At 35.5% G+C, this 13,017-nt stretch overlaps 1 protein-coding gene across 1 annotated transcript in view; it reads left to right on the top strand.

Annotated features, from left to right (window-relative positions):
- The first annotated feature begins 324 nt into the window (after nt 1-324).
- The window catches only part of LOC126975822 (ankyrin repeat and BTB/POZ domain-containing protein 2), a 108,641-nt gene continuing 95,948 nt past the window's right edge, over nt 325-13,017 (top strand). The window contains exon 1 of the mRNA XM_050823847.1: nt 325-625. Within this exon, the coding sequence (XP_050679804.1) occupies nt 618-625 (8 nt within the window). The 5' untranslated portion in view covers nt 325-617. The remainder of the gene's footprint in view (nt 626-13,017) is intronic.

The following is a 13,017-nucleotide window of genomic DNA, read 5'->3' as shown; positions in this document are numbered from 1 at the left end:
AGGACATGTCTATAGTACATAGTAGCATTATATAGATATATAGTATACCTACTATCAGGATTAAAGTCATTTACATTAATGCAATTAACGACGTATGTTTAGACAAGTTGGTATTTCAGAAATGTATAAATTATTTACAAACTGTTTATTTAAAACTATACGACGCTTTGTAAATCAACAATTACTGCATTGTTATTGGACTTTTATATATCTAACTTATTAATAAATAAGTATCAATCAATAAGGGCCTTTGCCTTCCGTGGGCGACTGTCCAGGGCAAGCCGCTAACATGAGCTTGTAAAGAATTTATAGAAGTGATCGCGGGCGCACACAACACACGCGCGTTGTCGAGCCGCGCCCGTGCTGTCAGCCGTGCGAAACTCATCACAGTCGCGACCGTGCCGACATTGACCGTGCCAATACTTGCCGTACATCTGTCGAGTAGGTGTTGCCAAAATTTGTTTTGCTTTTTATCGGCTATTTCGTGCCAGTCCGTGTCCTCTTGGTCTAAGTTTTCGGCAAGTATCTGCCGCGTTTCTTCGCGAGCGTGATAGTGACTTGTGACCAGCAGTGACGGTGCACCTAGGTGTTCTGCGTGTGATTGGCAAGTGGGATGTATGGCTAGGTAATTATGAGTAGCATTTACAATCTACATACAATAAGAATGTGGTGGGGGCGTGGTAAAATGAATTGTTTGTTGTTTAATTTACAATAACGTGATTTGCACATACTAGACTGGAGGTAAAGAAGGGAGCTGCCTTTCATAATACTTTCTAACTCAAACTCGTTGTATTACAAGTTTCAACGTCCTAATGTCTTATAAATCCCGCTATTTATCAGATTGTTTTAAGGAGTTAACTTAAAAATAAAAATAAGTTACTTGTTAAATAAAACAGCAAAAAACAGCAGAAAAGAATAAATATGTTTTAACTTAATAATAATTTATTTTATAATCTATGTATGTTAGTTCGCAAATCCATTTAGTGACTATTTATTTAATTTATAGTTGACAGAAGGACAAACAAACAAATTTTTTGAGATTCGTGTATTTGAAAATTATCTGGGATTTTAAACTTACTCGACCTAGCCTAGTAGTAGGCATAATAAGTTTATGTTTGTTCCTGGTGCTAACATTATTCTAGAAAATTCCCTTATATTATGTGTAGACATATATCTACCTATTTACAGAGATCTCAAACTGCAAACCGATGAAACGTATTTAAAATATAAAACCAACGTATTCTATCATCATATTTAAATGTAAAAGTGAATTGTAAATTCAAATATAAAATTGGGTACTAAATATTTATTAATTCTGAAAGTTTAATATAAAAGTTCAATATTGATCAGTCTTCCATATAACAAAAACGTAAAGTCTTAATACTCATATCTAAATACTTCTACACGTTAAAAGAATATGACGTGTAAAAAAGGATAACTTTTGCCTTTTATTTATTATTTTCAAGTTAAAAATTACATATACTTACTCCCACCTCTTTTCAGCGGTAATTTTCTCAAAAGCGTCGAGAATAAATTTTTTAAGAGCCAATGATTTAAAAGTAGAGAACAATATTACGTAAATAAATAATAATTGTGTTCGAGTTAAAGTATTTTTAAAGAGGTCGGGGAGGTTTTTAAAATCCTTATGAAGGTTTTATGATTATTTACGGCGCCAATTTCTGTCGTGAAGCAGTAATGTGTAACTATTACTGTGTTTCAGTCTAAAGCGCGCCGTAGTGAAATTACTAGGCAAATGAGACTTAGCATCTTATGTCTTAAGATGACGATCGCAGTTGTAGTGCCACTAAGAATTTTTGGGTCTTTCAAGAATCTTGAGCAGCACTACATTGTAATATGCAGGGCATATGAATTAGCATCAGCTGAATGTCCTGCTCGTCTCGTCCCTTATTATCAAAAAAATATGAATGGACATGTGCACATTCTTCACCAACAAGTTGTAATTTTTCTTGACATTAGTTCGACGCAGATGTTCAAGTTATCTCTCTCGTATAATACTAATATACTTAAAAGCAATTTTGATCAATGTCTTCATTTATTTTTATATCTTTATCTTTCATCTGCTTGTCGTAAAATACTTAAAACTTCGCTTCCAATAATAACAAATGCATCTTCTTTTAAAAGATCTTATGGCAATCAGTACCTTATCACGCACATCGAAGGTACTAGAAAAAGAAATCGATGAACAGCTTTTCAAAAAATAAGCTACTTTTACATTAAAAATCTGGTTTTAGGAAACGCGGGAGCATTACTAGTGCATTATCTACTAGATGTAGTCGATAATGACACGAATGTATACCCTGTATGATCAGTATAGGGATTCCTTAGATATTTTCGCTTCCTCAAACTTTAAGAAAATTATTCTTGAAATACATATCTTTAATAATATTACCCAAACAGGTTCTTGAGTCTGGGCTTACTAATTTTGCTACTATTTTATGTATGCAATAAAACATAAGTGAATGTGTTGTTATCTTAATTAAGTAAAATTCTGTGCATGCTGTGATTTCCTGTAAGTGACACTTAGCATTAATTTAATTCTATTGTATTTATTGTTGTATTAGTGTACTTGTTGTTTGAAATCCTAATAAATAAATAAACAATGTTGTAGAAACCAAATATTATATGAAAGAGAAGGACAAACGAGCGTATGAGTGATATAATGTGGTCACCGCACCCTAAAATCTTTTGCGACACAAAAGACGCGCCACCGATAAAGCGAATTAAACTTTTTAGGAAGTTTTATTCACTTTGTTTGAAATAACATGCAAGAGGGCTCAATCCACAGTTCGGTACTGCGTGTCAGAGAGTTCCATTACAACCTGGGATGAAAACTATTCTTCCAGATGGTGAGAATGATCTCCAACTTTGTGGCCTACCGAGCGAATGCTGATTTTGTGGAAAATTCGGCGACGAAATCAGGTTAAATAGCTCCTCGGATTACACTCCGTGATATTCATGATTCAAATTCAAATATTTTTATTCAAAATAGGATTCAAAATCACTTATTGAACGTCAAAAACTACACACCTACCCATTCAAAATAGTCTGCCTCCGACCTGAGAAAAACGGGCACAAGAAACTCAGCGGGATTTTTTTATTATAAAAATATGGATAACAATGTAATACCGTACAAAAAACATTTATAATTAAAATTCCTGAGAGTGTTCGCTTCATTCCCAGTCTGTGTTATCATTAAGAAAATCGTTTATGCTATAGTTACCTTTCTCACACAAACGTTTTTAACAATTCTTTTAAATTTCGTAACACATTTGTTTTGTATATTTTCTGGGATCATATTGTAGGTGCATATACATCGCCCAATAAAAGACTTACTAACTCGACTTAACCGAGCAGTAGGCGTAGCAAGTTTATGTTTGTTTCTCGTATTAACATTATGGTTGTCATAGTTTCAAGCAAATTCCTTAATGTGCTTATGAACATATAAAACATTATCAAGAATATATTAGAAGCAACAGTCAAAATGTCTATTTCTTTAAATTTTTCTCTTAATGATTCTTGATAAAAGCAGTAATACACACATATTGAATCAATACCAAGTAATTGATGGAGTACTAGATTCCAACAATTTAAGCAGCTGTGCGTTGCACGTGTTGGAAGTATAAACTAAATGCTAACTGTCAATTATCAATATAGTCATTGTAGTCATTGGTTTAATGTGTCAATGTCAATGCTATTTAATCTAATCGTAGAGTTTTGCTCTCTCTGTTCTGAATATCTCTATCTTCTTCTCTATCATAATAATAGTCTTTTCTTTTCTGCCCTCACACAATAAGCGCTCCTTCAGACTCATCAAGCCTGAGGTGCACCAGATCAGGGAAGAGAACAGTACTCCATGCCTGACCGGAACTGGGCATTGTAGAGTCGTTGAATGTTGGCCGGCTTGAAGTATTGCCTTGCTCTATTAATGTCTCCCAATTTAATGTATTTATCGGCGTGCTCTATTACGAACTACCTCCAGGTTTTTCGAAGCTAATTTCGGTTTGCCTTCTAGATGCTCATGGAAAATGGATTAAGGGGAATGTTGTCGAAGTGGTACGACAAATGCGGTTATTTAGTGGGAACAGTGGGCAAAATTGTTTCTTATGGGGGTTAAAATCATCAAGGTTCATTCACGACCGCGACCATATTAAGAGTGGTTTCGATAGAAGATACAAGTTTCTTCCGATAGTTGTCGGCAAGTGCAGTAGATAGATATCAGTTTTGGGGAATTCCAGTGTTAAAGGGCTTTGCATTCGATCAACATCTATCAACAAACTCCTGTATCCTACTGGTGTTACACTTGCAAAAACTCGAGAGAAGCGCCGTGTGCCATACACCATGTAATGCTTTCACCATATCCAGATTAACTGCTGAGATTTCTCCTTTGTTTTTGATAGCCATTTTTGTGTTAGATATACCAACTACTGGTAGTTGATAATTAGCATATCATCTCTGTATACCATCTTGGTCTTATAAGACTTTTCCCGTGCTTACAACTCAACCTTCGCTCTACACTCATATGTGTTGAGGTGTTGTGCAACACTGTGTGTTACTTACTGCAAGATCATATCTATGACGGCTCCACATGTACATTTCTTTAATGTAGAAGATATTGATCATGCTCTCACAAAGTTTCATGAAGGCCTATTCTGGATCTCTTTATGGTGAAAAACAAGTCACGAACAACAAACTTATGTAGAAAATTCACCAAAGATGACCTTCGCTCATTAAGTAAGTATTAATTTGTAATTTCATCATCGTCAAATACCTTTAAAGTTCAAACTCATTAATTTAACTTTAACGCCTACTGCCCATCATTATAATATAATGATCATAAGTATTGTATGTATAAATTGTTGTAAACTATCTCATTAAAAGTATTATTTGCTCGTTATCTTATAAAAAGTATGCACCAGGCACCACCATATTTGTTTGGTTCTCAAATCTTAATTTGTCAGCTCGGCCCGTGAAGTCAATATTAATTCTTCAGTGATTGTGGCATTTTTATAATCATTTTATAGTTTTATGTCGCCTTCATTTTCGACCTCAGATTAAATATTTTTTTAAAGAACGTACGAAAGTAGCGATACAAACAAGACGTTTACCCGATCGTAAGTGATACACCCCGCTAAAGAGGATGTAGATACTACGCAATAAGGGGCGGGTCTACTTAAATAAAAATTGAAATATATTTTAGTATGGAATGTGATTTGACATAAGTTTGAAATAGTAGTTATACCAGTACGGCGATTGGCAACGACGTCTAAACCGCCTAAGTTTAAAAGCGAACAGTTGCTTATAACGTAGTGGATTTCGGCTATCTCCGTTTTTTACAAGATCATCTGTCGTCTATCAATCTAGCAATGACTGCACGTTTCATACAATCGAGTGAATGCTTTTTTCTTAAAGAGTTTCGCTAGGTTGCACCCAGCGCATCACAATGCACTGCAGATCAGTATTCATGATTGAACCTAAAATTCTGAGCGGAATTGCAATTGCTTTCATCACTTTGAGACATCAGATCTTAAGTCCCATTAGCTCAATAATTTTACTTGCTACGGTGTTCTTCAAACCTATCTATGTTCAAATGATAGATACGAGTGCCTTGTGAGAAAATTGATCGCGGCTTAAATTCTAGCTTAATTATTATGCGCCCTAAAGTACATTTTGGCCTCCGATACCTCCGCCTTGCAACTTAATTCCCGTCGTCGGCAACTTGATGAGCATTAAAAAATTGGACTTCGTAGGTCCTGCAATATCTTCCATGCCATTCCATTATATGCCGGCTAGAACAGCGTACCACAGCGGTACCACAACAGCGCCTATTTCTGCCGTGAAACAGTAATTTGTAAACATTACTCTATTTCGTTCTGAAGGGCGCCGTAGCTATTGAAATTACTGGGCAAATGAGACTTAACATATACATATAACTTATGTCTCAAGGTGACGAGCGCAATTGTAGTGCTGCTCAGAATTTTGGGTTTCTAAAGAATCCTAAGCGGCACTGTATTGTAATGGGCAGGGCATATATTGATATGATGGTAATTTTACCATCAGCTGAACGTCCTGCTCGTCTCGTCCCTTATTTTCATTAAAAAAAATATCTGACTTGACAATTTCTTGCAACACAAGGCTAAGATGCCTTAGAAGGAATAGCTCTTTTGACCGCAAGATCTGCTCGTATCCTTTCAAAATTGCCAAGCTTAATTTTGTTAATAGGATTCTATAGGAAGATTAACTGGTATTTCAAATAAATTTATCAGCTCATTGATCATAAATGAAGAATCAATTTTTATAGTTTGATTCTTAATCAGCAGTAGCTTACATAACAAATACTTTTATTGTTCATGTGTAACAGTTGTATTGACACAAATTGTTTCAATCAGCGACTGAACGGAAATGTTCATTATCAATATATGTGTCCCCTCCGCTGAGTGATTTGTGGCTAGTTGGTTACTGGTCATCTGTGCATCCGTGTCGGGTCACGAATCACGATACGCACCGCTCATCTCGCCAAGGGTAGGGTTGTCAATTCAGTGACCGTTGGGCCGATTACGAATATGAGTGGATGAGAAGGAGTTTGAAATTCATTTTATGATTAAATAGTATAGACTATCAAATATACCTGGATTACTCTGTCTGCTAATGGATAAATATAAGTATAAGGGTGTTTATTTATATCAAACTATCTATAGAATTAAATAGAGAGTCATTTTTTTCCTTCGGTTATACTGCGACAACTACTAAACCGATCAGAATAATACTTATGCCACAAGATGCAGCCTATTTCGGAGAAGGTTTTAGTATATAATATTTATGGTGTTTACTTATCCGGAGCCTTAGATTATGGATTTCTTCTCCAACTAGATACCGCAGGCGTAGTCGCAAAGTGCGGCAACTAATACTACGCCCAAGTGGACGTACTCGAGCGAGTCTCGAGCAATGTGTGACGTTGACGTGCCACATGTTCTGTTAAACTTTGCTAATAATTGAAACTTAAATGCCTGCTTGAGTAGTAAAACTTTGTAAAAGTAATACCACGAGAAATAAGAAAGACACTGGGATCACGTGTCATCTGTGAGTATTTTGTATTTTATTTATTTCAATGGAAAATAACATGAAGCGCATGTAACAAAATTTGAAAGATGCGACGCACACAAGCATCTAATAGTTACCGTCATAAATAAGCTATTGATCTTAGGTAGTGCGGTATCTAGTTGGAGCACAGCGGAGACCAACTCTTAATCTTAGTTCGGGACCTATATATTTGACTTAAGAATACCCAGATATCCAAAATACAAATAATTCAATCAATGACATTTCAAAACAAAATTGTTTCCTTTAGAATTCTTTTTGATGTAATTTTTTAATATACTAGATACTACTACCGCTTCGGAAACAAATGGCGCTCTGAGAGAGAAGAAGCGGAGCAAGAAACTCTCCCAGCATTATTTTTTTGCGCTCTTTTTTAATACTTAATTTATCTTTTTGGTATTTAATTTCTGTGGCAAAACAACGTTTGCCGGGTCATAAACTAGTGTTTTATATATGACTCATGCTCAAGATGTTAAAAAATTATAGTCATAATGCAATATTGTGAATAACTAACATAACTATAAACGTATACTATTAACCTTACTCAAGAATTCTTATAATGTGATAATTATTTTGACAACCTTTTTTAGCACTACTCGGACATTTGCCAGCAAAGTTGTATGGAATAAATTGCTGATAAGTTTGGCCTCTAGCTCATTAAAAAAAAGGTCCAAAGAATTAAGTAAGCAAAAGTTGAAGACACAAACGTGGCGCAGTGTTTTTTTGATATTTACCATTCTGTTTTGTTGACTATTAAAAAAAACATAAGAATAAATGTTCAAGTCACTTGATATCTCCGGACATTCAAAAGAAAGCGAAATTAGTACTTAATTGAAAATTTATTGCCACCAACGCAAAAGAAAAATACAAACTTGCCTACGAAAAGTATGCAAAATTGAACATCAACAGAAAGTTAAAGTTTTTATCGTGAAGAGGTACCGTTGCTGTTTTAGTTAGCTTTCGAAGAAGCTCTCATCTTTGTAATCGTTATGACGGGTACTCACGATATATATTTTATTAACTTGGTGCCGATATATTCTGTGGAATAAATACATACCACGTGCTTTAATGTCGATAATGAATTTAGATAAATGAAGGTTCTCTTAACAAATCATAACTCACTGTACTAAGTTGGTTTGAATAATGCTACTCGTATAAAGCTTGTAGATGTTAATAACACAGCCTTAATAAGCAATTCCTGCACTTAACAGTGTACTTGACAATGACAATGAGCTTTGACGCTCATACTTGACTTAAGTATAACTTAGCTGAGTATCATAAGACGCGAATTTGACTTTTGCATTGGGCTGTCTTTACTTAAGCTCATCATAATTTTAGCTGTTAAATAACTATAAAAACTAAAAGATTATGCTAAGCTTACTGGCAGCTAAGTTTTAAGTACTTAAGTAAAGTCTGAGCAAAGTCTAAGTACGCTATATTGATGTCATCTTTAGTGTCGAGCTTAGCTGTCGGCCTTCAGGCTTAGCTTTGTGATGGCCTTCACTTGCGCTATGCTCCGTTCGTTAATCATCGCTACCAAGTCATGAGAGACCGCAATGAATAATTTCTAAAATCCTTCTAGATTTAGACACAATATTTTTCACTCAATTTCTAGTAGTGGAATTTCTAGCATCGCATCTCATTTGCCCTGTGCTTCCCCGGGGCGTATAAAGAATAGGGGAGTTCCAGGCCTAAGCGTGCCGTGTGAGGCGACGAAGGGCTTTTTAGAAGTGGGAGAGTCACGCTGCCGTCTTATGACATCAGCACATCAGACTCGTCCGGGTTAATTACCACACTCCCATATAATACCGGTGTGAAGAAGCGGCCTATTGCCGCTATGTTTCGCATAGATTAGTGACGAGGACCAGAGGTTGTTCTTTGTAATTTCAACCAGCCGTCCCTGACGCCGTTGCACATAAGGAATGATACCATGGCACATACGGCAAAAGAGAAAGCCGATCTTTTGTACGCTCTTTTTGCCGCCACCTCGACTCTTGACGACAACATGATTTTCCACTGTAACATATTTATTTGTCCACTTAATTTCATAAAAATATGGGAAGGTTAGCAACCCTGCTAAACGTTCCGACGGCCAAAGCCCTGCCCCGCGTAGGACACGTGCCAGCTGCGGTAATGCACAACGTGCGCGTTTATCACAAAACTGTCATCGATTTTATGAATCCTGATTTAGCTTTTAAAATTTAGATATGAAAGACACGTTTGTGCTAACCTTTGCCATTAAAGCGCCTCTTATCTTTCGGGCGCCATCTTATTTTGAAATTTATGGTGAACCAGTAGCAAAACACACCATACGGTCTAAGTCTTTACTTATACTATACGAGATACGAGCATTGATAATTAAAAGTATAGATAGGTTACCTACCTGGACAATATTCGGTATTTGTAAATGATACACATGAATAATATAACATTGCAATAGCACACTACATTACGATTACACGTCAAAGTAGGATAGTAAATGCATTTATCACAAGCGAGAAAGAGATAAATCTAATTTGCTAATTGCTTCGTATTTGAATAGAAAAAAAAATCAGAATAATTCATCAGATATGATTTTTTTATGAACACTGTGATTTATGCCTAAAATACGATTCATTCACGAGTTCATGTAGTAAATATAACTTTTACTACGTTTTACTTTACTTTTTTAGTAGTAAAACTGCATTGAATTTAGGTAAATAAGATGTTATAATTCATGATTTCTTAACTGTGGTATGTAATTATATGATTTTTTTAACTTGCGTAATTAGTGCATCTTCCCATAACACAAGACGGCATTTTAATGCTGTACCTATATCAGATTGTAAACAATTCTGTCAACAAAAAACGCGTGCGTAACGTTTCGCATCCAGAGAGCGACTACGACCAAAAAGGGCCAATTGCCTCCAAGTAAGCGATTCATTTTCGGCACGCTAGTGACATATCTACCTCTTTTCATACTATATCATTGTATACGAGGACGAAATAAAGCGTCAAAGCTAGTGTTTTATGATTAAGCTATTATTTCTTGCAAATTAAAAGCTCAATGGTAAACAGACATATCACTAGACAAGTACAATTAAAACAACATTTTTTGTCACAAATAAGTCGCTCGTACGCAGGTTTCCTCTCTCGTAACTCGTACAGATGTTTGTCAACGAGCTAGCTGCTTAGACGACAAAAAGTTGTTCTCTGTCCTACAATAGTGAAAGTGCACGGCTCGACAGATCAGTGAAATCATTACGTTTCCAGTGCTTCTATAAATCATTGTCATTGATATTCTCGACATTTTTAAATGTTTATATGAACGGACAGACTCGCAATATAGATATAAGGAACTCATACGTAATAAAGGGTATAGCAGGCACTAAGGAGTAGAATCATTTTCTTTGCGATCGTCTCCATCCTTTATCGTTTCATAAAAAGGACCAACGTTTCTCCATGGTGCTTCTTCTACAGCATCTATCACGCCTATCTGTCTATCAGCATCTATCAAGCTTGTTATAAAAATTCAACCTAAATGTGAGTTATTTATTCTGAATTCACATATATTCGCACTCATCCAACACCTCGTCAACTCACTTTTTAACTCGATTGGTGACTTATATTAAACCGATTGAAATCAGGCAAGTCAACCAATATTTGATTTATCACTTGAGGACAAAAATAAATTTGAATTTTGCCTTTATGTAACTAGTGCACCTGGGAACGGTAAGTGTGCATTTTATCCTGGTGTAGTTATCAGGTGGTTTGTTTGTTTGTTAGTGATAATTAAGTCGGAAATAGCTACCGTAGAGTGAAGTAATAATTACTTGAATTATTCACATAATCTTATTCACTCAATATCTGCCACTAATATCTAGCATTGCATCTTTTTACATATTATTATGGCAGTAAAGTAGTTCCACTGTAGAGTGTCAAGCAATTTCAGTTTAATTTAGAACTTTGAAATATTAAAACTAATCTCAACGGCTGTCTTATTTTTCACAAATTTACCAATTTAGCATTATTTTGGTCCAATCAATACGAAAACAAGCACATTTTAGATTTCTAGGGTAGATCGAGTCCAATATTTTTTAGGAAGTTTTAATATTGAGATTTGAGATACTTCAGGCAAATTATTGCTATTATTTGTCAGTGAACGTATATAAAACATGCGTTCACTTTTATTCGTACATAAAAATAAATTACAAAATTCGAAATATTATGTCTGTCTTATCTAATCTTACATCCTATTCATATTAGTTATGAGAAAGTTTATGAGATTATTTGGATGTTTGTTACACCGTTATATAATCACACGAGGAGACGGTTCTGCAAATTTTAAAAACCATATTTTATGTGTGGAATATTTATATATTATATTTAAGGTTTTACGACTGCCACCATTAAATCCCTAATGAGGCCTCTTTTGAGAAAGTCTCGGAATGGGGTAAAACAAATCTTGTCAGTTTCATCATCATCGTCATCGGCCGGAAGACGTCCACTGCTGGACAAAGGCCTCCCCCAAAGATTTACAAGACGATCGGTCCTGCGCTGCCCTCATCCAACGTATTCCGGCGAAGTTAAAGCCAAATTCATTAAGACTATAAGCCTCTATTAATGACCCATAAGAACCAGATCCAGCTACTCATGGGGTACAGAACTTTTTGAATTTTATTCTTCTGATGTTTGGTCTTGTACACCCCAGTATCAGGTTGAAATATTTCACCGCTCTTATGTCGGTATCTACTCTGTTATCGCCTGGATAGCGATATCGTTTCACTGTGCTCCTTTTCGTGCATTTATAACGTGGACTATTCCGCAGTGCTATTTGGTTAGGTACCCACCGTGAATCTCACCATACTACAAACATAAATATCATCATCACCACAGGAATTTGAAGCTATTCTTTACAGTGTTGCTTCCAAAATATTTTTTCCTCTTTTTATTTGCTACCAAACTATGTAATAATGTTCTTTCTGCTAGCGATACCTACGTTACTACCTTAAAATACCGAAAACGCTCATGTGACTCCTCCGGTATTACAACAGAACATGGAGATGATCACTTATCCCTCATTTCTCCTATGGATTGTTAAAATTTCATGTATTTTAATTTCATTACGTTAATAGTAAATACGATGGATATTCGATCCGATCTTATCAGTTATAAATAAAAAACGAAATACCACTTTTATTCTTTGACATTACTTTGTTTATAACATTTGAAATTATTTATGTGCTTATAAATCACCTCCAGATATAGGTTTCTAGACGTCATTCCAAATCGAATGAGCTATAATATAACATAGATGAATAATTTCATCTATAGTCAGAGCCCGTATCCTCAGATACTTCGGACATATCACTCGACGTGGAGAGCATGCCATCGAGAGACTTGTTGTTCAGGGAAGGGTCAACGGCAATAGGTCAAGAGGATACTCCCCTATGCGCTGGACAGGCTAGATCAAAGCCCTAACCAATACTCTCCTCAACACATGTGCCAGAGAAGCAACAGCAGGGATAACTGGCGTAGAATCGTTCGTCGTTCGACGTCACCACGACTGCTCTGTCAAGAGAAATCCGACGAAGAAGAAGAAGAAGAATAATCTATATACATATAAGAGATTTCCACGTATATTAACCATTAGAGCTAAAAAAATTTGGTAGGAATATTCTTTTCACCGAGTAGAGGTCAGCTAAGAACGGATTTTACGAAATTCCAGCCGCAAGAGTTTTTTTTTTTACTATGAACAGAACAACGTCTGTCGGGTCAGCTAGTATAATATCTCATAACTTTAAGACTATATATATATATAAACTATAGTCACAAAATACAATTGAAATTTGAAAATACATGTGAATCAATAAAATATAGTTTTGATACCGTTCAGATGTTAAAGTATGAAATATGCGGAAT

The sequence above is a fragment of the Leptidea sinapis genome, chromosome 38, assembly GCF_905404315.1.
Source record: "Leptidea sinapis chromosome 38, ilLepSina1.1, whole genome shotgun sequence".
Lineage (NCBI taxonomy): Eukaryota > Metazoa > Arthropoda > Insecta > Lepidoptera > Pieridae > Leptidea > Leptidea sinapis.
Note: the sequence above shows the minus strand (reverse complement) of the source record. Positions and strands in the feature narration are given on the sequence as shown.